We start from the raw sequence: 25,859 nt of genomic DNA on the forward strand, positions 1-25,859 counted from the left end.
GGGTCATGTTCAGATCACAGTCTGGTTGTCAGGCCTTGTTCTGGTCAGCTTTTTTGCTTCTGTGACAAAAGGAATTGATCAGAACAATTGTGAAGGAGGAGTGGTTTATTGAGGCGCTCACGGTTTCAGAGGTCTCAGTGCACAGACAGCAGGCTCCATTCCTCAGGTGAGGTGAGGCAGACATCATGGAGGAAGAGTGTGGCAGAGGGAAGCAGCTCAGGGGTGATGAGGAAGCAGAGAGACTCCACTGCCTGATACAAAATATAGACCCCAAGGCCACGCGCCCGTCTTCTCTGAACCTTTTGCATTGTCTCACACAGGGCTTTTGGGGGACACTTCACATCCAAACCATACTAGACCTCCAGAATCTGAACCCCAGCTCTGATTCTTTTCTGGCTGGTGACGTTGAGCAAGCTCAGTTTTCTTCTCCGTTGAATGGTAGTAGTAATAGAATTCGTCACGTGGCTTGTTATAAGAATGAAGTGAGTTAAGACTAGTGTATTGCTTAGAACAGAGCCCAGCATATAGTAAACCCTACATAAGTGTTGGTTAAATAAAAAAGAATGCCATAAATTCCAAAAATAGTGGCTGAGCATTGGCTTGGGTAGGGGTTGGGGACACTGAGAAGCGCTTACTCCTGTCTTGGTGGTGCTGATGGGATGCCAGGGAGAACGGCACAGGTGGTAATAATCACACTCCACCCTGGAGGAGGAGCAGGCCCGCCCCAAGCAGAAGGGAGCAGGGGGCAGCAATTGCAAAGGTCCTGGGGCCAGAGAGGGCTGCTGCGTTTGAAGATCCATCTAGTATGGCTGGCCCACAGCACGGGAGGGTCTTATAGTTTACATGCTCATTTATCCATTTGTTCTTTACTCAACATGTAAACAGTCACAAGCTTCTGTCATGGTCCCCACTGCCTGGACCCTACTGCTTTTCTCCCCAGCCACCCTGGCTCTTGCTGTCAGGGCTGCCTCCACCCCCTGTCCTTTGTAGTTCTTTGGACCCTGCTGTATACACCCCGCTTGACCATGCCTCTGTGCCTTTGCACCTACTGTTCTTTGTGTTTGGAAAATCCTTCCCTCTTTGTCAAACACCCTTTGAAAAATAACTCTCCCTCCCTCCCTCTGCTTTTGCAAGAAACATGTCTGCCTTCCCTTCCCCATCACCAAGATTCAGGCAGGAAGGCGGCTCATGTTGTTATTTTTTCTCCCTCTGAGAGTCACACCCCCCCATCTGCCTGGGCTGAGTTTATTGCTCCCTCCTTGTGTCCCCATCGCAGCCTGGCTGCACAGAGCCACCCTGTGTCTGGTCTCTCCAGCAGCGTGGAGTGCAGCGAGGGCAGGGGCCAGGCCTGCCTCACTACCACTTGTGACCCAGGAGGCCCTCAGGCCTGGGTCCTGCCCTTGGGAGCCACGCCCTCCAGGGAGGGGTGACACAGAAACAGTAACTAGGATGCAGGGCCCAACAGACCCTGGGGCGCCGGGGTTCCCTGGTTGTGGCTGAGGGGGCCCAAGGTGAAGTTCCCAAGGACCAGAAGAGGGGTGTTCTCTGCCCGACAGAGCCTGGCTCCAGCTGTGCAAACAGCTTTTGCAGAATGCGCCTTGGCCTCCACCACCCCATTTGTCCTGCACAGTTTGTCTTGGCTTCGCCCCAGCCTCAGCCCTTCGTCCCTTTCATTTGGCTTCCCAGGCCTCCTGCCCCAGACTACCAGGGGCTCTGTCCAGGCCAACTCCAGGGCTCCCTCAAAACCAAACTCAAAAGAAAACAGAAAGGAGGCTCAGGCTCCTCAGGCCGACAGGTCACTCTTGCCCTCATGACTAGACCGGCACCCAGCCCACGCCTGTCCCTTGGCCTTTATTTATTCTCTAGCAGAAACATTTGTGGAGCAGTGGCTTATTTACCAGGCACTCTTCTAAGCACTGTAGATACATTATCTCATTTAACGGGTACGATCATTGTGTGAAGTGCATATTGTCAGCTCTAACCCATGGAAAAATGGCAAAGTCCGTCTCAGAGAGAAGACAAGGTGATGCTCTAGCATGTGTGCTCAGTACGTGGCCCAGCTGGGAGCCAAGCTGGCATCTGTCTGCCTCTGGAACCCGAGCTTGGGGGCCGCTCTGCCCACCACACAGTGCAGCTCATCAGGCAGGGCCAGCTTGGCCCTGCCACCCCAGAAGGCAGAAGGAGCACTGGACTGGGAGTCCAAGGACATGGGGTTCTACATCCCCAGGGCTCTGAGATTTCTGGCAAGCTCCTTACTTCTTTGGTCCCCTTTGCAGCCTCATTTGCCCCCTTCAGGAGGGGTTGGACTGTATATATTTTAGGTTCCCTTCCAGCTGTAAGATTCAGGGAAGTGAACACACCCTGTGGTGTCGTGATGAGGGTGCTGCTAGAATGTGGGGGACGGTGGCATGGACTAGACCCTAGGGGGTTTATATCCAAAGTTGTTGTACAGATGAAGGGCCTGGGAGCGAGGGCCATGCCCACTACTCACAGGTATGCCGTGTATTTCTTTACAGATCTTTGAGCTAGTGTGTGTGTGTGTGTGTGTGTGTGTGTGTGTGTGTGTGTGAGAGAGAGAGAGAGAGAGAGAGAGAGAGAGAGAGAGAGAGCTGTGTTCCCCCCCACCCCAACATTTCAATTTTCTTTTAGTCATAGAAGGGAAAGGCCTGATTAGCAAAGAGCCCGGCGTCTGTGATCCCTATGTGAAGGTACGTGAGACTGGAGGGGTGGTATTGTTGGGGGTATTGAGGGACTCCACTGGGTGGAGTCCCAAGGTCCCAGCATATCCACAGGCTCAGGCCATTTGAGTGTAGCTACCACCTCACTCGTTGGGTCAGTGGGCATTGCTTAGGCTCTGTGCTAGGACAGACCCTTTCCTTTTGCCACCTTGGTCCCTGGAGCTTTGGGCAGGAGCTAGAATCTTAACTGTGATCCTGGTCATCCATGTAGATGGGCACAGTGAGCACATGAGTGGCTGAAATCCAAGACCTCTTGTAAAAAATATTTTTACTCCCTACCCTCCAAAGCTAGAAGCAGGGTAGTCAGGATTGGGCAGGGGAGCGGAGGGAGTGTCTCTGAGGCCTGGAAGAGCCTGCTGAGTTGGGTCCTCTTGGTGAAGGCTTCTAGTAGGAGACGAGGCCAGGAGCTTCCCTTAGTGTGGCAATGGGTACAGGCGTAGTCCCTTGTGCTACCCTCTGCATTCTTCCTGAAGTCCTCCCCTGCTCAAGGGCCTGGATGAGGGCCTGATCCAGAGCATGGCTGGGGGTCTGCAGGGGAGAGCACACTGGGGAGAGAGCCTGGCCTTGCAGGAGAAGGAGCGGAGCCTCTTGTGAAGGGCTGTTCAACAGCTGTCAGGAGCCTAGAAGAGAGGAGAACTTTGGATTTTGGGGGAATCTCCCAGCTTGGAGGAAGAACAGAGCAGGTGCCTTTTTACCCCATCTCTGGCTGGGCCGCCTTCTTGGTACCACCACCAAGAGGCCCTGTCCTGGGATCTGACTCCCAACACCTCCTGCTCCATGCTCCTTGTTCCTCTCCAGCATCTAACTGGGGACCCCACTCAATCCTCTGCAGAGGCTGGTTTGAAGGACACTGGGAAGCCTTTAGCACAGAAATGCACAGAGTTGGCTGCTGGACTTAGGTGACGATGTGACCTAACACTTGCTTTTCTTCAACTCAAGGTTTCCTTGATCCCTGAAAACAATCGAATGCGCTTTCAGAAGACGCAGACCATTCCAGACTGCAGAAACCCTGCTTTCCATGAACACTTTTTCTTGTAAGAGTCTGGGCAAATGGGCCCTCAAGAGGAGGGGGAAGGAATGTTTATTTGGAAACAGCTCTGTTTGCCAAATCTAGAACTGGATCTAAGCAGAAAAACAGTGACTTAAAGGATGTCTTTGTTTTCTCATTCCCTTGTGTCCTTGCATCCCTGGCCCTGGGCCCAGCAGTGAGGTCCACAGTGATAAGGTATCACTTGGCTGGTTCTCAGAACTAAAATGCCCAGCCTGGGCCTGGCTGCCCCTGAAGAGTAGGCAATTTCCCACCATGCCTTGGGCCAAGATTTCTCTTGCAGTAGAAGGAATTTTCCAAGCTGAGGGACATTTCACTTCCCTGTTCCCCTTTTTTATTTAAACTTGTTAACCTCCCTGAGCCTCAGCTTCCTCATTTGTGGAGTAGGGCTACTAATAACACCTGCCTCGGGGGATCTAGGAGCTGTCAATGCGATGTGTGGCATCACCTGGCAGACTGGGAACTGCTGTTGTTATTTCTTTTCCCCACCTCTGCACTCTGAGGTCAATGGGAAGGTCACAGACATTTGGTCTTTTCTTATGAGTGAAAATTAAAAATAATATTTTGGTTTCTCCCCTCCACCTCAAGAGGTGATTTTGCATATTCTAGAAAATTGGTAAACAGAGGAGCTGAGAAGAAAATAGAAAACACCCATGGTTCAACAACTCAGACAGATAGGCCTTTCTGTATCCCTCATCAGGGCCTTCATTGGTGTGGGCGTGGACGTGTGCGTGTGTTTATGAAATGGAATTGTTTCATAATGATGTGCTGTAACCTCCTTTTTGTCCTTAACAATGTAATATAAACTCTTCTGTCCGTGTAAGTACTCATCTCCCACGCTAGAGTTTATTTAACCAGCTGTTGAGGTTCTTTTCAGATTTTTGCAATTATGACCGGCTTGGTGGGTCTGGCTTTCCTAGCTCTCTAATGGTCTGCTTTGCTTCACAGTCCTGTCCCTGAAGAGGATGACCACAAGCGTCTTCTGGTTACCGTGTGGAACAGGGCCAGTAAGACCAGGTGAGAACTGCTGAGCTGGACGGAGACCCTGCTCTGGGCTGTGGGTGGCAGCCAGGAGGCCAGCATGCAGCAGGGGCTCCATTAATGCCTGCCAGATGAGTAGTAGGGACAGTGCTACATTGCAGAGGCTGCCACCTACTGAGTCACCATCACTCCAAGTGAGGCTGAGAATCCTGTTATCATGAGGATTTGCCAAATGCTTGGTATCAACCAGGCACAGCGTTGGCCTCCAGGGGTGCCAATCAACCCACACGTGGATTCTGCTGTCAAGGTGCCCAGTGTTCAGGTGGGGGCAAGGGGTGCCGCATGGAGATTCATTACGGTGACAACATATACATGTCCAGTTCCACAGGACTCCATGCACCATGAAAAATAGGCCTATTTTGCTCTTACTCAGCACACTGTACCTAGTGCCTAGCATGACGATGTTGAATAAATATTGTCCACATGCATGAGGAATGAGATGGGTAACGAGGACAGGCAGTGTGGGAAGAGGGAGAGCTCACTGCGGGCTGATGATAAAGGGGGCTTCCTGGGGAAAGTAGGATTTTGAACTTGAACAGAGACTATAAATGAAACGAGGAGAGAAGGTCAGAGAGCATATTCCAGGCAGGCACAGCCTGAGGAAAGGCAGGGAGGTGGAAATGTGTAGAGAGGGCTCAGGTTGCAGGGCGGCCAGCTCAGCCAGGTGCAGAAGTATCCTGTAGGAGAATCCAAACAGGCTGATCTTGCAGGTAGCCCAAGACACAGGAGGCCATGTGCAGTCTTTAGTAGTGGCGGGCAATATAGAGCAGAGAGGAGTGCTGGTCAGGGGAGCGTGAGAATGGGCTGTTCTGGAAGGCGAGTGAGAGCAGTTCACTGTGAGCAGCAGGTACGGCAGGAGGAGTCTGGGAGATGAGGTGGTCGCTAACATTTATTAAGCAATCAGAACCAAATGTGACTGGGAAGGGACCTAGGTGGATGAAAACCAGCTCAACTCACCAGCTTAGACCTGGAAAATATTTTTGAGTTGAAGCTTATTTATTTATTTTTTTTGTGGTGCTGGGGATTGAACTCAGGGCCTTGCCCATGCTAGGCAAGCATGCTACCATTGACCTGTATATCCTAGCCCCTAAATGCTTTTTAGTATATAATTTACTAAATTTTTTTGGTGAGTATACTTTTTAGAGTTGGGCCCTATTTAACTTTCAAAATGAAGAACTTTTGCTTCAATAGAGTATCTGCTTTTCCTCATAGAGTGGTACTCATGGTGCTAGAGTCCTCTCCATCCATCTCTCCATTCATCCATGCATCCACTCAGTCATCAATCCACCCACCCATCTATCCATCCATCTATCCATCTATCTACCACCCATCTATCTATCCATCCATCCATCCATCCATCTATCCATCCACTCAGTAATCCATCCACCCATCTATCCATCTAAATCCATTCATCCATCCATACATCCACCCATCTGTACACCCATCCATCCATCCACTCAGTCATCCATCCACCCACATATCTATTCATCCATCCATCCATCCATCCACCACTCATCTATCTGTCCATCCATCCATCCGTCCATCCATCCTCCATCTAGCCACCACCCATCTATCTATCTATCCATCCACTCAGTCATCCATCCACCTATCTATCTATCCATATCCATCCATCCATCCATCCATTCATTCAACTATCCAATCAGTCATCCATCCATCCAACCATCCATCCATCCACTCAGTCATCCATTCACCCATCCATCTATCCATCCATCCACCCACCCATCTATCCATCCATTATCCATCCACCACCCATCCATCCACTCAGTCATCCATCTGCCCATCCATCCATCTACCCATCTGTCCATCCATCCATCCACCCACCCATCTATCTATCCATCCATTCATCCATCATCTATCCATCCATCTGTCCAATCATCCATCCATCTGTCCATCCATCCACCCATCTATCCATTCATCCATCCATCTATCCATTCACTCATCCATCCATTCAGTCATCCATCCATCCAACCATCCATCCACCCACTCAGTCATCCATCCACCCACCCATCTGTCTGTCCATATATCCATTCATCCATCCACTCAGTCATCCATCCATCCATCCATCCACCCACCCATCTGTCCATCCATTCATCTATCCATTCAGCTGCTATTTTCTGGCACCAACATTCTAGGCACTGAGAACTCATGGGATCTATCAGAGACTGACCTGCTCACTAGAGGATCAATGATAGACTTAATGGTATGGATGAGGAAGGGGACATCACATTAATAACAAGAGCAACCATTTGCTGGGTGCCAACCTTGAGTTAGGGGTTGGCAGTACATTATCTCATTTAATTATTATAAAAACTCTGAAGATATAGTTTTCTCCTAAATTTTCAGAAGAGGAAACTGAAGCTATGAAAGGCTAGTACCTTACTCAAGGTCACCCATACAGTGAAGTAGAGCTAGGATGGGAATCAAGGCAGCTGGACCTGAGTATTTTTTTTTTTTTTTGTATCAGGGATTAAAATTGAACCCAAGGTGCTTAACTACTAAGCTGCATCCACAGCCCTTTTTAAAAATATATTTTTATTTTGAGACAGGGTCTCAGTAGGTTGCTTATAGCCTCATTAAATTGTGGAGGCTGGCTTTGAACCTTCAATCCTCTTGCCTCAGCCTACTGATGGACCTGATTCCTTAAACTGAACACCATATTGCCTCATGGGTATGCAAGCAAAAAGACAGAAGAGAGAATCAGAAGCACAGAGAGGGCAGGAGCAGAGTGAGGGGTACCTGCAGACTCACTGGTGTTGCTGGAGAGTTAAATGCAAAGTCGGCCCTGGCTGGAGATGAGATGAAGGGGTAGTGTAGCTGAACCAGATGCTCCTATGGGTTCTGTGCAGAGTGGGTTTTCTCCTAATGGTCAGTGGTTCTCAATCCTGGATGTGCATCAGTATCATCTGGGATGCTTGGGAGGAACGCAGGTTCCCAGGGGCCACATCAGATGGACTAAATCTGGATCTTCATGGTTAGGGCCTAGGAATCTTCTTTTAAACAAGTGCATGCAGCCGGAACCTTTGGCCCTTGGGAGATACCCAAGGGTGTCAAGCCAGGGAATGACAGATGCACATTCTAGATCTGTGGTTTGGTTACATCTTTGGTAGGTCAAGGCGACAGAGATGAGAGGAAGGAAATAGAAGCAGGACATATTTGAGAGATTCAGTTAATAGTACTTAGTGGTTATTTGCCAGTGAGTGCAGCAAAAGTCAAAGCTAGCTCTTGGGTGGCTGGTGGTGTCCCCAGCGAAGGCAGAGTGTACTAGAGGGGAAGGTGGGTCAGCTTTGCAGAGGTCGAGGAGGGAAACCTTTGTTCCTGGAGTACAAGGGAGAGAGAGGTTTCACCAGAGCCACATGGAGGTGTGCAGCCATGACCGTGGAGACAGGAGGTGAGTGACATTCTGGCAGGGAGGGGCCTTGTTCAAGGCCAAGGGTCAGAACTGTGTCTTTGAAGGGGTAGGGAAATGCAGAGACAGTTACGAAGGCACAGGAGTGTCAGAGAGGCAGATGGGTGTTCTGCTCACCCACCGGGTGGAGGCAAGGACTGGACCACGCCTCCCACGGGGTTCTCCCTCCGTGGAGAACACAGCAAGGGGCGGAGCTGCATGTGAAGGAGCCAGTAATACAGGTCGCAGGTCATGTTTTTTGGAAGAGAAAGTGAGGGGGGTGGGTGGGTGGGTGGAGTGAGTCAGCCCCAGCCAGGCAGCGTGACCAGAGCCGCGTCTCCACTTGTTGCCTATTTTGGGAAAGTGAGATTCCTTATTAAATGAAACACAGCCCAACTTGTGGTCACAGTCCCAGCTCAAAGCTCAAGAGGGACAGGGTAGGCTCAGGCAGGTCTGTCTGTGAGCAGATGGCCCTGCAGAAGCTGGCAGCAGCAGTGGGGCCTCAGTCTTGGTGTCTTCCCGGTGGCCTGTCCTTTACTGGTCCATTTCTGAACGAGAAGGCCTGAGCCGGGTGAGGGACAGACAGGGCTGACAGGAAACTTTGACTCTGCTGAATGCTCTGCCGAATGCTTCTCTGAAGGATGGACATTGAACCTTTTAACGTGAAAGACAATTATGGAAGGAAGGAAACAGGCAATTGCTAAATTCTCTGTGCCAAGCATTTTCCATACATTATCTTGTTTAATCCTCACAACAGCCCTGAAGGGTATGAATGAGTATTGTCCCTGGCTTCAGAGAAGAGGAAACTGAGGCTACAAAGGCCCAGGACTCAGCCTGAGGTTATGTAACAGCTTATGCTTATCAAGCACTTCTTATGAGTAGACATTACCCTAAGCAAGCACATGCCAGGCATTATCTAATCTATCCTCACACCACCTTAGGGGTATTATTATTGTAGGTATTTTACAGGCAAGAATAGACCTCCCTGGGGGTTTCACCTGCTCAGAAAGTTTATGGACCTTGCTCAAGTTTATGACCTTTCATCAAGGTAACACAGCTGAAATGCAATGAGAACAAGTTGCAAATGCAGGCAGTATGTCCCCAAGCCTGTGTCTGTACCCTTGATGACCTTGCCTGGGTGATAAATAACTCTGAAGTTGCTCTTTCTGAGTCAGAAGCATCCCCTTCAGGCCTCAGGCTGCTTCTCTGAGCACGAATAGCAGAGTTTGATATAAATCGTTCCAGCCACATGAGTGGTGGTCACATTTTGAAACCATTAGGAGGTAAGAGGGAAACATTGGGTCCAAGATTCCTCAAGGTCCTAAGTGAGTCCAGGGACTCACTTAGAAAAACACGATGATCCACAAACAAGTGCTGGCAAAGGCCCGGACCTCAGTGTCCTTGCCTGTGAAATGCAGTTGTCTCTACGGTTTCTTCCAGCTTCAAGGTTCTGTGAATTTTAAAAAGTTATAGACATTTCAAACATATGCAAAGGTAGGCGATATCATATAATAAACCCTTGAAATCTCATCCCAGTTTCATTCCTTCATGGCCTATCTTCTGTCACCTATGCCTTGTCCACTTTGCCCTCTTCCCGTGGTATTTAAAGCAAACATCAGACAGCTCATCCGTGTATATCGCTTTAAAAAAAGTCTTTAAAAACATGACCACAGTGTCATAATCACACTTAGAAATAATGATAATTCTTCAATCACATTGAATATGAAACTAAGCTATTTGGAAGTTCTGTTTGATGATATGCTGAAAGCCAAGCAGAAGTTTCTAGTATGAATTATAGCATTTTTCAGAACTTGTGGTCAGAGAACCATCTTGGAGAGAAGTGTAATGGCATGCACCAAGTTTTTAAAAAAATTTATAATTCAAGAACATAACATTTTATGCTAACAGTAGCTACACTTATGGAGGGTCTGTTAGCTATATGTCAAGCACCATCCTGGGCACTGTAAGTGTCCCCTCTCCCTTAATCCATTATAAACAAGGTCTCTGTGCCAAGAACAGTGATCTAATGTCAAAAAGCTTGTGGCCAGTGATGGATACTGAAACCTAAGGAAAGAAATGAATGGAAAAATATGTGCTCAACCAAAGCCATCAAATTAAAAAACAAATTGAGATTAAATTGTATAACCCTGTAATGAAAAACAGTTTCAGTCCCTGAGAATGAGACTTGAAATGCCTGCCCTGGAAAATAATGCATTCTCATCTTGCAGTGTGTCTCTCCCCTATGCTCAAAAGTAAACTAAATTCTATTCCCTCTGTGTGCTCCATGAAGTGACTTCTGAGCCTTTGTATGGGCTGTTCCCTCTGCCTGAGATGCTCTTCCTCTTCCTCTCTTTCTCTCTCTCTGGCTCCACTCATTAGGTCTCCTGAAAGCATCTCAGTCCTAAACTACCTCTTGCCCCCTGAGCCTTCAGAATCTGTTGCCTGTGCTTGTTCATCTGTCAATCTCACCCTGTATTGCTGTCTTGAGCTGCTGTGTAAATTCCTGCCTGTTTGTCTTGTTTCCTTAATGCTGGGGCTTCTTGCCCAGTGCCTGCCAACCATGGGCATGATGGATTCTCCCATTTGTCAAACCTTCACAGAGTGCACCATGCCTGGAGCTCAGACCTTGGCAGTCAGAAAGGACCAAGGCTTGATTCCAGAAACTTCAGGCCTCTCCAGCCCTTGTTCCCAAGCCTGTAAGCTGACGAGTATATTGGAGTATATTGCCGTATGCTCAGGTTGCTTGTAAAAGAAGTCTTTCTTCCTCCAGAGATTTTTCAAAAGCAGCCTGCAGAAATGGCTAATTGAAGAACACTCAGAAAAAAGTTCCTGCTTGTGGACATTAATTGTGACAATTTGCTCTGCCTGAATGATCCTGAAATCATTGGAGGCCCCTTAGTAGGAAGCAAAGCTCAAGGGAGGCTATTAACCATTTAGCATTCTCTAACACCAGGGAACGAAACTTCCACTTACTGGAGAGGAGGGCAGGGCTGCATTGATTACAGTTAATGCATTGGCCTGGAGATTTCTCATTTCAGCCGTGCCCAGCATGAGACAAGAGTAGAGCAAGGCAATGTGGGCACCTGGACACCAGCCGGCTTTCTCTTGAATGTGTTGCAAACAAAGCAAAATCAGTAGGACGATGTTGGCAAAGTCCAGACAACTTTGAGTGGCAGCTCAGATGAGCATCTGCCACTTAGGCAGCCACTGCGACTGCCTCCTGCTAGTGTGGCCTTGGCTACCTCCCAGTAGGAAGGAGGATTTGTTTGGGCGGTGGGCTGGGGAGGTGGACATGGAAGGGATGCTTTATCAGGTTGACTGCACTGTCCTCCTTGAGTAGATTATGAATATGATGGGAGGGGGCAAAAGGGAATGGTGACAGCTGGAGCCACAGCTGGAGGAGTAGTGGAGTGAACTAGTGACTAGACAGCAGGAGGCAGAGGCCTCAGCCCTGTGGGTGGCCGTGGTTCAGAGCATGGATTAGCAGGCAGGTGGACCAGTTTTGAGGGCCAGTCCCCTAGCATCCTGCACCCCACCCCTCACTTAGCTTGGCTGCCTTTGAGAGGCTACTTTTGTTTTGGTTAAGCCTGTTAGGGGGTGAGCTGCCACCCTTTCCAGAGGATCCTAACAATATATGTTTATAGAGACCTTCTAGTCCTCTGGTCACTGACCAAGCGGGCAGAGGTCGGGTCGAGCAGGTTCCTGTGACAGGACTCGCCAGTCCTGTGACCCTGGGAAGGTACTAACCCTGAGCCTTGTGTTTCTCTCTAAATCAGAGAGAACTTCTGACCTTGCATCTCAAGAATCAAGTGAACCTAGGCTGGTAAAGCGCTCAGTCCTGTGCACTGGGCAACCCTGTGTGCACTGGTAGTGGAACTCTGGGTGCCGCCCAGTGCGGGCACTGAGTTGTCCTCTGCTGTTCCCCAGGAAATGTGCACTCATCGGCTGCATGAGCTTCGGGGTGAAGTCCCTCCTGGCTCCGGATAAGGTGGGTCCTGGGGGGTTTCCAGTACATCATACTGCCCAGGCCCAGCCTGGCATGGCAGGCCTTCTCTGGAAATCCTTGGGTAGAGATTCTGTGGCATGGTGCTCCCCTCAAGGCACGTGCCAATGTCCCCAATAACAGCATTGTTTGTCACCTACCTACCTGAGGGCTTGGGTCTCCTTCTTGGTTTATCTTGTCGGACAGCAGTTAGGTAGCTACAAGGCCTCCCTGGAGGCACTGAATCTGGTGTCTGCTGAGGTCACTGGCAGGTCCCTGGAGGAACAGAGCACTCCTGGCTCACCCTGGAAGAGGGGGCAGGTGCTCCTGGTGGTCCCACACAGGGGTCCTCTTGATGTGTCTGCTGGGTCTGATGCTTCTGGTCCAGCAGGTGCTCAGAGGAGGAGGGAGCGGCACATCTCTGGAGCTTCCCTTGGACTGGGCGAGCACATGGGACTTGGAGGCCTTCCCTCTGGGTCACCAGCTGTCATCTCTGCTCTGCCCTGCTGCCCACTCCCAGACTGCAGCTGTTGCTCAGGGCAGGAATACACTCCGTTTGCATATCCCTGGGTGTCCTGGTGACCTGCTGCATGGCCCTGCCACCCAGCTTTGTATCCTGGGAGTGAAGTATGTGGGGTAGTGGTGGCTGAAGACCCTTTACCTTGCTTAAGGGCCCCATGATCTTTGGACTGCCGCCTGGGATTCATTTCCATGAGAAAAGATGTTCCCTAGGGAGCCTGGAGACTGCACAGGGGCCTCCAATGTCTGCTCTTTGTCCCCTCCGTATGGCTTTCACCTCCTTCTGATTTGTCAAACATTTATTGGGCTCCTACTGTGTACTAGTCTCAGTGTCAGCCATGTCAAGAGCCTGTGTACAATCTGGAGCAGGGGTGGAGGTGGGGGAGGAGACAACTGCACGGTTGTCCTCCAGGGATAAGAAGCCGCGGAGTCCCACAGAGGGAATTCCAGTTCTGCTGGAGCTCTAGGGAGGGCCTCCCAGAGGTGCAGGTGTGGTGGCCGTGAGGCAGGAGGCTGGACATCTGTGTCTCTGAAGGGGGGGTGTCCAGCTGCCACTCTTTGAAAGAGCAATTGGTAACTGCCTGACCTGTGCCCTCTGCCTCCTTTGTCTGAAAATGTCATTCCTTCTCTCATCACAGGAGGTCAGTGGCTGGTACTACCTTCTGGGGGAGGACCTCGGTCGGACCAAGCACCTGAAGGTGGCCAGACGGCGGCTGCGGCCCCTGAGAGGTGTGGGCATACCCCCTGCGGCTCCCCCCCAGGCTTCCCCCTCCTTCCTTGCCTGTGGGAGCACTGGTCCCTGTGCTTTAGGGAATCTGCCACTCCAGGCCGTTGTCCAGCCACTGGGTCCAGGGAATTCTAGACTAGAATCCAGCTTACAGGCCTGCTCCTGTCCACGGCATCTTTATTTATCAGGTTGAAGCTTCTTGGGAGGGGATTGGAGGCCTGGCCCCCCGTGGTCCAGCCCCTCACCTTGCTCCTGGAGGGCTTCCTGTCTTCCTGACCAGCTCCTTCCCAGGCTCCGTGTCTCGAGGTATTCCTCTAGGCTGCCTTGCTGACCTTGGGGTGCCCACCTCTGCCGACAGGCTGTGTGGGACCTGCCCGGAGCCCTGAGGCTCAGGACTTGGGTTTTGTGTCTTCTTCAGCTCTGTACTGGGACGGACTGCAGACCTGGCTCCAGAGCCCTGCCTGGCTTGAGCCCTGGACATCTCTATATCAGGGGGTCGTGGAATGGGCCTGGCAGTGACATTGGCCTGTTGCCCAGCCTCATCCTCTGGGTGGTCTGCGGAAAGGGTCCTCACATGTCAGCAGAAGCTTTCTGACTCTGCTCTGTCCCCTTCCAGACCCGCTGCTGAGAATGCCAGGATGTGGGGACCCCGACAATGGGGAGGAATTCAAGGTAGGTAGGGATAGGACTGGGTAGGGCTGGGGGCACCTGGTCACACCTGAGCATTGCTCCAGGGCCTCTGATCCGATTGTCAGACCCTCAGCCTTGGTGACCTCCAAAGAGAGCGGCATTTGGTGTTTGAGACTCCACAGCAACTTCTGCATTCTGAAGGCAGTTTTTCTTTTCTTTCTTTGTGGTGCTGGGGATTGGACCTGGGGCCTTGTGCGTGTTAGGCAAGAGAGCTACCACTGAGCTATATCCCCTGACCTGAAGGAACACTGGGAGTTATCTCTTGACTTTTCTAAAGTGCATCATAGGAAATAGATGCTTTTCTCAGGTTGTTCATGATTGCAGCCATGGCGGGGAAAGGGACAGACTTCTCACTCCTGGAAGTGGAAGCTTATGGATCTTGCTAACTTTGAGCTTCTGGAAGCCAAGTCCTCCCTTCTCAGAGGCCCCAAACCCTCTGCTTTCCTGGCACTGTGCCTATACCACCATCTTGAGTTGGGCCTACTGTGAGCAGGGAGCAGCCTTGATTCTAAAGCCCCGTGTGCACTGCACTGTGCAGTTTCCTACCTGAGGACAACTGGGAAGATCCGCCATTGACCACTGACAGGGTCTGTAACATCTGACATGTAGGTGTATTGCAATCCACAAGGCACCGTCACTTCACTGACTCAATGCATTTACGTCTTCACTCCTTCATGACGTGTCTATACCTGTGTGGTCCTAGCCCAGTGCTGGGACAGAGCCATGCACATGTGCAAAGTTTGGCCTTGTGGTGTGCACAGTTCACCCCTGTGCTATCCAGGGTGGTGGTCACTTCTGCCTGTGGCTATTGAGCTGTCACTCAGATGTGGCTAGCAGGACTGAGGTGCTGAATGTCGGCTTTTATTTAAAGTAATTTCAATACCCTGCACACATGTCTAGTTGCCCCCATTTTGAACAGCCTGCTGTGAGAGAAACCTGCCAGTGTTTTCTGTTAGGAATTGAAAAGCTTCGTCCAGCTTTAGGAGTAGCTGCAAAGACTTTCCTCCTTTTCTGTGCACCAAGTACAGAAAGGACAGTCCTGGGGGACCCACCCTTGGGATTCATGGGAATTGCATGGACAGAGACACTACAGGTTTCTTGGTGACTTAGGAAAGTCTTGCTTCATGTTGGATTCTGTGCCCAAGCCCTAGCCCCTGGGAACATTATTCTGAGGTGTGTGGGTTTTTCTGGGTTTGTACACTCAAAGGTGTCCACAGGGCTCAGCAAAGAGGGTGTGATTGCCAGAGACCTGGGAAAGCCGCCAGGTCTCACCCATCCATCTCTACACTGTGCAGGTGGGGAAATGGAGGCCCAGAAACCTGGGTCACCTGTCACACTGCAACCAAACGTGGGGCACCTCTGTCATAAGGTCATAAGTGGGTGGGTGGGCTTCCTCAGGCTCCCAGGTGGGCAGGAGGGCCAGGCTTATACTGTGTTGCTCTGCAGAATATGATTCTGGAACCACAGGCCAGAGATAGAGCCTGGGTCTGCCCTGCCATGTGACAGCCTCTCCGGGCCTCAGTTTCTTTGTTGATAATAACAGGGGGCTGGGTGGTCTGAAGATTTGGAAACCCCTTCCAAGTCGCCATTATGGTCCACGTGCCATCAGACCCTTCATGTGGACAAAGACAGTGACTTCAGGAGCCCCTGAGTGGTAGGCTCCAAATGTTTTATGCTCCCTGTTTTGAGATGGGACGTCCTCAGGTGCAACTCCCCCTCCCCGGCCTTCCTCAGATTCTCTGGTTAGTCCCCTGGATTTGCTGCTGGGGACCTGGCACTTGCAGGGGAGGCGGTGTTGTCGCAGAGTCGTGTTTTCTGCCTGGGTTCTCCTGGGCAGGCAGCAAGGGGTGTTTGTGGGAACATTGGAATCACAAAGTGGCCCATGGCGGAGAATGCGGCCAGAACAAAGGCGCCCTCTCCCCGCCAGGCCCGGGGAATACTAACTAGTTGACAGGAATTTTAATATAAAACTCTCCCTCTTCCTTGTCATTCTGAGGTTTCAGGAAGCCTTCGGGCTTATCTGCAGAGGCACACGGCGCAGACAGGGCTTGGGGAGGTGAGAGGTGATTTCCTGCCATTCTTCTGCGGGGCGGCTTCCCAGGGCGGTCATGCCAGGCTGACGGGCGCAGTGCGGGCTCCCGCTGCTGGGGGGAGAGCTGGGTTTTCATGGGGCGGCAGCCGAGGCAGGACCCGCAGCCATGAACCGCTTCAATGGGCTCTGCAAGGTGTGTTCGGAGCGCCGCTACCGCCAGGTGGGTGCTTGGCCCCTTGGGGGGCACTGTGGGGAATCGGGGGACAGGGGCGGGGGCTCATTCCAGCGGACCTCTCCCCATCGGCCTTCTCCTTCCTACAGGCTCGGTTCAGTCTGGGGGAGGACAGGGGCAGGAGCTGTACCAAGGCCCAGCCTGTCACCGACAGTCCCGTGTTAGCGGCAGTGAGGCTCTGCTGCGTGCAGCCTCCTAACCACTGGCTGGGGGGAGAGTTTATTGAGCTGATTTTCTGTTCTTTTTATCTGGGGAGGAGGTGTCGGTTAAAGAGGCATCTGGAGTCCAAGATGGCAAGCGGATTGGTGGTTGAGCAGCTGGGCGCTTCTTTCTGGAGGTGGCTTCTGTGACTTTGCTAACTTTCCCCACTTCCCCGGGGGATGGCGGTGCCCATTCCGCCCTTTGTGTGTGTGGTGTGCGCCCGTGTGCGGGTAGGATGTTTCTGTGTGCATGCACGCACGTGTGACTCTCCTCCCGCCGGCCTGGACCCCCTCAGCTGTGGTTTTGGAATCCAACTTTACCGAAAGGGTCTGGCTTCTTGGTCTTGGAGGGTGGGGTGATGATCCATCGACCCCTGAAACTCCTCTGGAACTGTGCTGAGGCTTTTTTCCCTTATAAAAATGGAACAGAGCCAGTGAGGGTAAGGAGGAGATGTCCAGAATCTGGCGTTGGCCAAGCTAGAAGGGAGTCCAGAAATTGTTCTGATTCTTAAAACTTGATTTGATAACTAGACTGGAATTGGGTCCTGACTCCCCTGACATGTGTCAGGTAGGTCCCAGGGAGAATCCAACAGAGGGACCCCTTATGTCCACACCTGCTACCAGAGAACTGGAGTTCTCTTCCACCACCTCTTCCCAGCTCTCAGGTCCTGCCTTGCCAGCCTTACTTGGTGCTCCCTGACCTCCTGTAGCCTGGAAGAGTAGCCCCTGTGACACTAGCATTTGGGTGGCACAATGGTGAGACAGGGAGAGTCCTGACTGGGATGTTATGGAGTCCCTGGTCTCCTTGTGACTATGGATCAGAAGACCAGGGTGCATTGATGGTCAGAGGGGGCCCAGGCGCTGGTGTGGGCTGTACCTGGGGCCCTGGGGCTCAGTGTTCCAACAGCTCCTGTTTTAGAAACCATTGCAGAGTGGAGATGGCTAAGCTTTCTGTGGGACCTGGGTTCAAATCGAGATCGGCCCCCTTTAGCTGCAGCCCTTGAGCAAGGCACTTTCCCTCTCTGAGCCTCAAGCTCCGTGTTCCTAGATGGTAAAACCCAGTGATGGTGCTGTCAGAGTGGACGAGACAATACATGTGAAATGCTTGGCTCAGTGTCTGCTATGCTCTTCTAGGGTGGCAGCTGGGGACTGAAGTCCGGGCATAAAAGAGCATCAGGGACCAGGCAGGAGAGCAGAAGTGAGGTGCAGGCCTGACTGAGACTTGGGGGCAGTAGCATTTCCTGCCCTGGGCAGTAAAGAGCAAAAACCACCCTCAGGGAGGCAAACTGTTGGTTGAGGTCCCAGAGTCAGGACAGCCCCCTGCAGCTTCCCCCCCAGTCCTGAGGTCAGAGAGGAGGGCTGGGGACGAGGTAGGTACTTTGGGCACTTTCTCTCTTTAGGCTTTGGTTTTCTTTTCTGTGAAATGGGCATGCTAAACTGCATTCCCCTGGGGCCACAGCGATGGGAGGCTCTGGACAGCACCCTCTCAATATGGCCGGTGATCACAGTGCACAGAGCATCATTTTGTTCCCCGGGCAGCCCCACCCCTCCTGCTGAGCCAGGAGAGGAGTTTGTGTCCTCTCCTTCCACTGCTTCCGCTCCCACAGGGCTGGACAGTTCTCTGGGCTATCTCTTCTTAGGTTGGTGCTCAGGAAGGTGGAGGGGCTCCTGTCCCTGCCTGGACGAGGCCACCAGAATGTGGGAGCACATTCCTTCTCTCCAGACTCAGCTCTGGGACCACCAGTCAAAACCTGTTAGCCCAGAGCCCCAGGGTGCTGTGCCATGACACCGTCATGGGATAGGACTGGGGAAATGCCTGAGGGCTTTGGGATCCAGCTGCTGTGTGGGTTGGAGGGGGTTCAAGCCCCTGAGAGCTGGTCCTGTGGAGTGGAGGAGGCCCCGGAGTATTCTCTGGGCCTCAGGAGGGCTGGGAAGTTAGAGGTTACCCCTTTCCTCTGGCTTTCCACACTCACTCCTGGGTTTGTTTTTCTTTCTTTCTTTCCATTTTTTTTCCCTTCCTGTCTTAGCTGCGTGTTTTCCCAGAATTCTTATGGGAGTAGGGTATTTTCCTGCCCCCTCCCCCTTCCCCTTGTCTGTCAGATTTCCTGTTTTACAAACTCACTTTGAATCCAGGCCCAGGGCTGGTGGGAAGCAGAGCCTCAGGGGCCCCTGCAGCTTCCAAGGGCCTTGGTGGCTCTGGGCCTCCACCCGCTCCCCTTCATCAAGCCTGGCGTTGGGACAGCCGGCAGGTGAATGCAAGCACCCAGCCCAGAAGAGACAACCCCTAAAGGTCAGGGCCAGCGGTCTCCCAGCAAGCGGTGCCCTTGACCTTTGCCAGCTTGCTGAGCTGCCCAGGATAGCTCTGTGCCTCTGCAGGGTCCCTCTGAGTTTCACCTCTGCCTTTTTCTGGTGAAGTGAAGCCTAAGGGAGCCCATGCGCCACGTTGCACACAGCGTCCTTCTGCGGGTGGGACGTGCTGGGCCGCCCTTGTGGACTGAGCCTTTGTTGAGTTCCTACCATGCGTAAGGGTGACCTCTGGAGTTGAAGCACAAAGGATTGTTTAAGCACAGTCCTCCTATTTGCTTATCATGCCTGCATCTCTTTGGAGAGATCTATGTACTCTTGTGGCCTCCGCGGGACAGAGACCAAGGCCATGCGCCTCTGAACCTCAGCACAGCCTGGTGTGCAGTAGGAGCTCCATAGCTGTGTGGGTCTGAAGAGAGGACACGGATGACAGGGCCCTTTCCTGGCACTTCTGATAGACGGGACTGTGGACCTGCCTTGCACACAGCCCTGCAGGCTCAGCAGAGTCAGGGGCTAGTTCATGTTCAGCTGGGAGGCCCAGCTGTGCCCTCCCTTACCTGCCCCTGCACTGAGAGCTCATTGACTGCCATGGGCCCCTAGCCATGAGTGCCCAAGAACCCCAGGTTCTTCCTCTGACTCTTGACCTGGCACTGAGCAAGTGTGACCCTGTTTTCCCTACCCTGGGTGCTGAGAGGGCAGCCCCCGTGTTAACTTTTCCTGTGGACTCTTAGCCCAGGGCCAGCCCTGTGGTGATGCATGGTCTCTGGGAAAGAATGAAGGGATGAGATGAACGTGGGACGTGGCAAGGTGGAGACGCAGCTTCAGGGATTCCTTGGGCAGAGAGCTGGGGCTGCTGGGGCTGACTTGGGCAAGGTATCCCCTTCCCAGACCCCTGTCCCTTCCAGCTTTGACTGGGGGGCTTCCCGCCTGAGCTCTCAGTTTCCCTGCTTGGCCCACAACCCAGCGTCAAGATGCCTGGGCTGAGACTGGGACAGTCTGCTCCTTCTCAGCTCTGGTTTCCTTGGAGAGGAGGGTGGCTCTGGGTGGGGCCTGTGGGCTTCCCAGCCTTGCGGCTCCTGGGAGTGACTGGGAAGGGCTGTGTCCTAGATCACCATCCCGAGGGGCAAAGACGGCTTTGGCTTCACCATCTGCTGCGACTCTCCAGTCCGAGTCCAGGCTGTGGATTCTGGTAAGTGAGCGACTCAGGACTCTACTGTCCTGCCAAGCACCCGGGCTTTGCAGACAGGGTGGAACTGGACAGGGAGCTCCAAACTGGAGCAAAGAGTTCTGGGTTTCAAAATGAAAAGAATAATATTTTTAAATGACCACGGATGAAACTGAAGTTTATGAAAATATATCCACTCTTTTTGTTGTTGTTGTTTTATCAAAATGAAAATAAGTTTTTATATTTTGTTTCTCAGTCATTCTGAATAGGAACTGAGCCCGATTTCTGTAAAGGCTACATGGGAAAATGAGAGTCAGTTATGGACTGTGTTTGGAATGCAGTTCTCCTCCTGTAAGCCTGATTAGCACATAGAATCAGCCATCCCTTCTGTTTACTTTTAACAAGTGAAAGATTGCTCATCACAGGGGGTACACTTAATGGGCAGAAGCCAAGGCTCAGTGATCAGGGCGATGGGCATGCAGTTGGCACTCAATGAATGAGGTGGGAACAATGGATGGGGGAGTGTGAGACTGGCCCCAGAGAGGGTTCTCAGTGGGCGGGGAGGCCCTGCGGAGGGAAGGACAGCAGAGAGGTGAGCCAGCCCTGGGTGGGGCAGGCAGGGAGGTGGTGAGGGCAAAGGGTACCTCCCTTCCAGGACCTGGAAAGCCACTCAGTTTGGCCCCTCATTTCCCAGATAAAGACACAGATAGTAAAAGGGCGGTTCTTGTCCGAAGTCACCCTGGAAGTGAAGCACTCCAGGTCTTTTGCTGGGGGCTTTAGAGGTCCCTGAATGGGTTTTCTTTTGTCCCTGCAGGAGGCCCGGCAGAGCGGGCAGGGCTGCAGCAGCTGGACACGGTGTTGCAACTGAATGAAAGGCCGGTGGAGCACTGGAAATGTGTGGAGCTGGCACATGAGATCCGGTGACAGGGGCAGCGGGTGGCACATATCTCCCACCCCAGCTCTGGGCACATTGCCTTGTCCTGTCTTGTTCTCGCTGTTCCCTTCTTTGTCCCGCTGTGAGCAATTCACTGTGCTCCTCGGGGAATCCGGTTCTTGCCCTGAAAATGGAAGGTTCAGGCTCAGAGCAGTTTGGATCCCAGAGCCAACAGCAGGGAGAAGCTCTTAAACAGACCCCGTGGTTCCTGACATGGCTCCAGGGGGTTGCTTTCCACTTCAGCTAAGTACTTCTGCCACCTAAGAGCTGAGCCCTCTGTTTTAGGGCGTGTAGATGTTGTAAATTTTTCAACTGCACAGTTAAAAAATTAAAAATGTTTGGGCCCCTTAAGTTTGATCCCCTGGGGTAAGACCTTAATGATTCCATTTTGGTTTGCTTCTAGACTCTCTAGAGAAGGGTTGCGTGTAGGTAGTTGTCTTGTGGCTGCTTGCTGTATCTTACCTACAACAGGCAGCCTGAGTTGGGTATGGTTCTCTTTCCTGTTGAACTTGGCCTTGCCCTCGGGTCCTTCTCAGCCTCCATTGAGTGAGCTTAGGTTAGAGCTGACCCCTTTGCTATATCTGCTTTAAATAGCCTCTTGTGTCCCTTCAGGCCCTGACACTGGGCACTTTGCCCCTGGGTTTGCTTCCTCCTCCCCTCCTTTTCCTCTTGATTCCGCAGCCTCCACCCTGGCTTACTTTGGTCTCCCCCAGACTCAACTTCTCTGTGTAACCCCCCACACTTTCAGGAGCTGCCCTGGTGAGATCATACTGCTGGTGTGGCGCATGGTTCCCCAGATCAAGCCTGGGCCAGATGGCGGGGTCCTACGGCGGGCCTCCTGCAAGTCAACGCATGACCTCCAGTCACCCCCCAACAAGAGGGAGAAGAACTGCACCCATGGCGCCCAGGCACGACCGGAGCAGCGCCACAGCTGCCACCTGGTGTGCGACAGCTCAGATGGGCTGCTGCTCGGTGGCTGGGAGCGCTACACCGAGGTGACCAAGCGCGGGGGCCAGCACACCCTGCCTGCGCTGTCCCGTGCCACTGCCCCCACCGACCCCAACTACATCATCCTGGCCCCGCTGAACCCTGGGAGCCAGGTATGGACATGGGGAGAGTCCTGGGTCCCTGTGGGAGGGTAGGAGGTGTCGAGAGGAGCCTGCAAGGGCCTGGGGGCATCGAGCAGGGAGATGGGTTTGCCCTGGCTCTGGCCTCTGCAAGGCTGTCCTGGGTGGAGGATGCAGCTGAGCCAGGGCCAGGGGATGCACAGGCTGGAAGTGTCAGCTCCCAAGAAGGACGAACTTTCTCCTCGTGTGTGCTTTTCCGTGGTCAGAGGGCTGCCTTGAGGGAATGGGCCCCCTGTGGCAGGAGGTGTGAAGGCAGAGCTGCATGCTTACATGGTGGGACGGTGAAGCGCGTCCCCCAAACATTAATCCCATGAGATATTCTAGGAAAAAAAGTGTTCTGAGATCACACACATTTGGGGATCCCATACCCTCTTTCCTTTTGGGAGGCTCCCAATGCACGTTGGCCTGTTTGAGGTTCTGAGAGCATCCTTCAGTAGAGGTGGCTGAACCTTGTTTAACCCTGCTTGCCCCAAACTTCTTCCATAGTGGCACTCCTTGGTGGTGGCTGTTAGGGTCCCCTATTCCAGTGATCCATGGAGGAAGCTGCCGCAAAAGAAGTTGGGGGTCTCGCCAAGGGGTGAGACTTCATGACACATAAAGCCTCGTTTGACTGTCCTGCTTCTGTGTTTCCTCCAGGCCCCCTCCCTCAGCCAGTCAGTAAAACTGCTGTTTCTCCCCCTGGCCCTGAGATGCTCTGCCTCCTGTCCCCCAGGCCTGGTGTCCAGCTGCCTGATGGGCTGTCCTGCCCAATTCCTGGGGCTGAGCTTGTTCTCTTGTCTTTCTCTTGCAGCTCCTGCGGCCTTTGTACCAGGAGGACACCATCCCCGAAGGTGAGCTGCCCACCATCTCAGTCTGGGCAGATGGCAGAGGTCAGCTGAGGTGTGGCCCAGCCTCTTCCTTAGAGTTCAGAAGCCTCTCTGTCAGAGTCAAGGTTGCCCAGCATGTTGATGCAGACCCTCTTTCCTCTGGGTACCTTTTCTCCCTTACTGAACCACCATGTTTTTCCTTTAAGTGAAACTGAGAAAGAAGAGAGGGGAATCTACCAGAGTCATCTAGGAGACTGAGTGTTCAGGTCTCAGGCATCCAGTCAAGCATCCTCCAGTCTTATTGAGCTGCCATATTTGTTGAGAGCTGTAGGCAGTGTAACTGGGATGCATGGATGGGAGTCGTGGAGTATGGAGCCCGGAGGTCTTGGGTTGGAGTTCTAGCAGTGCGACTTCGAGTCGTTTCTCCTCACTGAGCCACAGTTCCTTCACCTATAACATGGGGGGTCAGTAATTCCTATGCAGAGGCTTGTTGGGCAGATTAAATGAGCACATGGTGGTGAGCAGTAGCCTGTGACCTGAGGTGGTTGTCCTAGAAGCACACAGAGGTCTCCTGCTGTTGGATGGATTCTTCTCCTTTGGTTTTCAAGTCCAAGCCAGGGATGGAAGCCAGACTCCAAAATCAACCCCTTCTCCCAGGAAGCCTGGCCTGTGGGTCCTGACATTTGTCTGGCTGAGCACTCCATGAGGTCCTCCATGCCTGCCACAGAGCTCTGACTTAGAAGTCCAGCTGGTGTCTGGAGGGTTGGGAGACACTGGCCAGGTGGCCGGTGGTGCCCGCCTGGGCATGCTGGAGCCTTCCTCTGTGCCTTCAGAGCTCCTGGCCTCCTTCCTCGAGATGGCCTTTCCTTAGCATTTGCAGCTGGCTTCCTGCTGTTCCCCTCCGTGGGCGGCATGAAGATGGTACTTGGAAGAGTGCTTGTTTCTTCTGGGAGGAGAAGGGCTCCTACCAGGCTCAGGGTCACTGAGGAAGGCACTTTCTTCCTCACCACCCTGAGACCTCAGTGCTCTTGGGCCTGGTCTGTTGGAAGTGAGGCCACTCCTGGTGGGTGGACTCTGATCATGATTCAACAAGAAGTGTCTAAGAAACTTTTAGTTGGCACATTAGATTAGAGAGTGAGGATGTCACTGCTAAATGGTGACTTCATTAAGGGCAGGGATGGGTCTGGCATATTTCTTTGAGTCTAGTCCCAGACCCAGGGCCTGGCAGACAGCAGATACTCAGTAAGATTTTGGTTAAGTGATTGACTAAGGGAGAATGACCCCAGTTGACTCTGAGCATGGGCTAAGGGTGCCGGAGAGGGGTGTCACCTGCTGTGGGCACGTGACCATGGGCTGGACGGCCTGGGGTTGGTTCCCTCTCAGCCTGAGAGATGCCTTCCAGGGCCACTCCCCACATGTGTCCATGTTTTCACTCTTGAGACTGTGATCCCAAGAAGAGAACAGACGTCTGAGCCTCGGGGAAACGATGGTGTGGTTAATGCCACTGTTGACTTTTTGAATGCCTTCTATCAAGCTTTTGACTTTGTTTTGTTTACTCTTCATAATAGTAACCCTGCTGGTATCTAGGGAGATCTTTGCTCTTTACCAGGGATTAAGTCTTTGTGCTTCCAGTCCTGGGGTCCAGAGGAAGGGGTGAAATCCAGGGCACAAAGCTTCCCTGAAGCATACTGGGGGCTGTGCGGAGGTCAAGGCTGTGACCCTGACCAGGCTGCCAGGAGTCAGCCGGCCTTTCAGGAGGCATGAACCGTCCTGAGTTGAATAGGGTTTGGTATCCCGCTGGGCCCTGGGGCACCCATCCGGCTGTACTTGGCATGTTCCCATTGGCCGAGGGTGCCCTCAGCATTGTCCCCTGCCCTGTGAAGGCAGCCTGGCCTCAGATCCAGTCCTGCCAGGGTGGGAAGGCTGCCAGGGCGCGCCTCGGAAGCTCAGAGCCACGCTATGTAATTAGCGTGTTTGGTCAGGGAGGCAGGTGTTGCAGGATAACTGGGTGAAGTAGGGGTTTAGACCAGACGTCATTGTGGAAGGAGCAGATGGGAAGTAAATGAGTTTGCCTTCACCGAGCTCCACAACCGGGTTGCAATCTGCACTGTTCTAAAAAAAGAAATACTTAGAAAATGGGTACCGGAGAGCCACGCCTACCTGCCCCCCAACACCGGGGTTGTGGAGGTGGGCTGTGGGCTTTGTAACGTTTTCCAGCCAAATGACCTTGGACAATTCACCCAACCACTCTAGGCCTCAGTTTCCTTGTCTATAAAATGGGGCTGAGCAGACCTTTCCTCTCTGAAGGCAACATGATGGGCCAGGTGTTGATTTATGGCTCTCGAGATCCAAGTGAACATTCTTTGATAGCCATGAGCACCTGGGCCAGGGAAGGGAGGGAATGGATTATTTTAGGAGTCTGAGACTTGGGGCCCAGGGCCCCCATTTTGCCATGTGCAGGTGGCACCCTTGTTTAATTTTGGTCTAGTTGGCTTCAGTCGCCTCCAGTCAGCCCTGGGTGGTTTTGCCTTCTGGTCTAGGCTTGGCCATGCCAAATTAGCCTGTGTCGTGCCAGGCGGGCCCCGTGGCACCAGCACGGTTTGAGGTCCAGCTGCCCTTTCTGTCTTCCTGCCAACCCAGGTGTGCTGCGTATTCAGTGCTGAGGGTTTGAGGTCACTTGTTGGGCACTTGTGTTCTGGTCCAGCCTTTTCCCATCAGGCCTCTGTGAGCTCCCACTGGCCTTGGGCCGGGTGAGGCAGAAATTTGCATGACCTCCACTTTACAGTGGCAAAAGCTGACTCCGAGTGCAAAGGAGCCCACTCGGGGTTGCACAGCCATCTCTGACCTGGGACACGTGCTCAGCTTCAGGGGTTACCCAGTTTCCATCCCGCGCCAACCTGGAAACTTA

At 52.6% G+C, this 25,859-nt stretch overlaps 1 protein-coding gene across 4 annotated transcripts in view; it reads left to right on the forward strand.

Annotated features, from left to right (window-relative positions):
* Positions 1-25,859, forward strand: part of Rgs3 (regulator of G protein signaling 3) — a 116,544-nt gene that overhangs the window by 15,937 nt on the left and 74,748 nt on the right. For 2 of the 4 annotated variants that reach the window (XM_071600856.1, XM_027949406.2), the window contains exons 3-12: positions 2,650-2,708; positions 3,678-3,772; positions 4,735-4,803; positions 12,161-12,221; positions 13,373-13,463; positions 14,078-14,133; positions 20,027-20,108; positions 20,899-21,004; positions 21,767-22,118; positions 22,936-22,975. In XM_071600856.1, coding sequence (XP_071456957.1) covers positions 2,650-2,708; positions 3,678-3,772; positions 4,735-4,803; positions 12,161-12,221; positions 13,373-13,463; positions 14,078-14,133; positions 20,027-20,108; positions 20,899-21,004; positions 21,767-22,118; positions 22,936-22,975 — 1,011 coding nt within the window. Of the gene's footprint in view, positions 1-2,649; positions 2,709-3,677; positions 3,773-4,734; positions 4,804-12,160; positions 12,222-13,372; positions 13,464-14,077; positions 14,134-16,189; positions 16,404-20,026; positions 20,109-20,898; positions 21,005-21,766; positions 22,119-22,935; positions 22,976-25,859 lie in introns of those variants that run through there. The other 2 variants (XM_027949411.2, XM_027949405.3) reach the window with 2 other exon arrangements.

Source organism: Marmota flaviventris, chromosome 13 (assembly GCF_047511675.1).
Source record: "Marmota flaviventris isolate mMarFla1 chromosome 13, mMarFla1.hap1, whole genome shotgun sequence".
Lineage (NCBI taxonomy): Eukaryota > Metazoa > Chordata > Mammalia > Rodentia > Sciuridae > Marmota > Marmota flaviventris.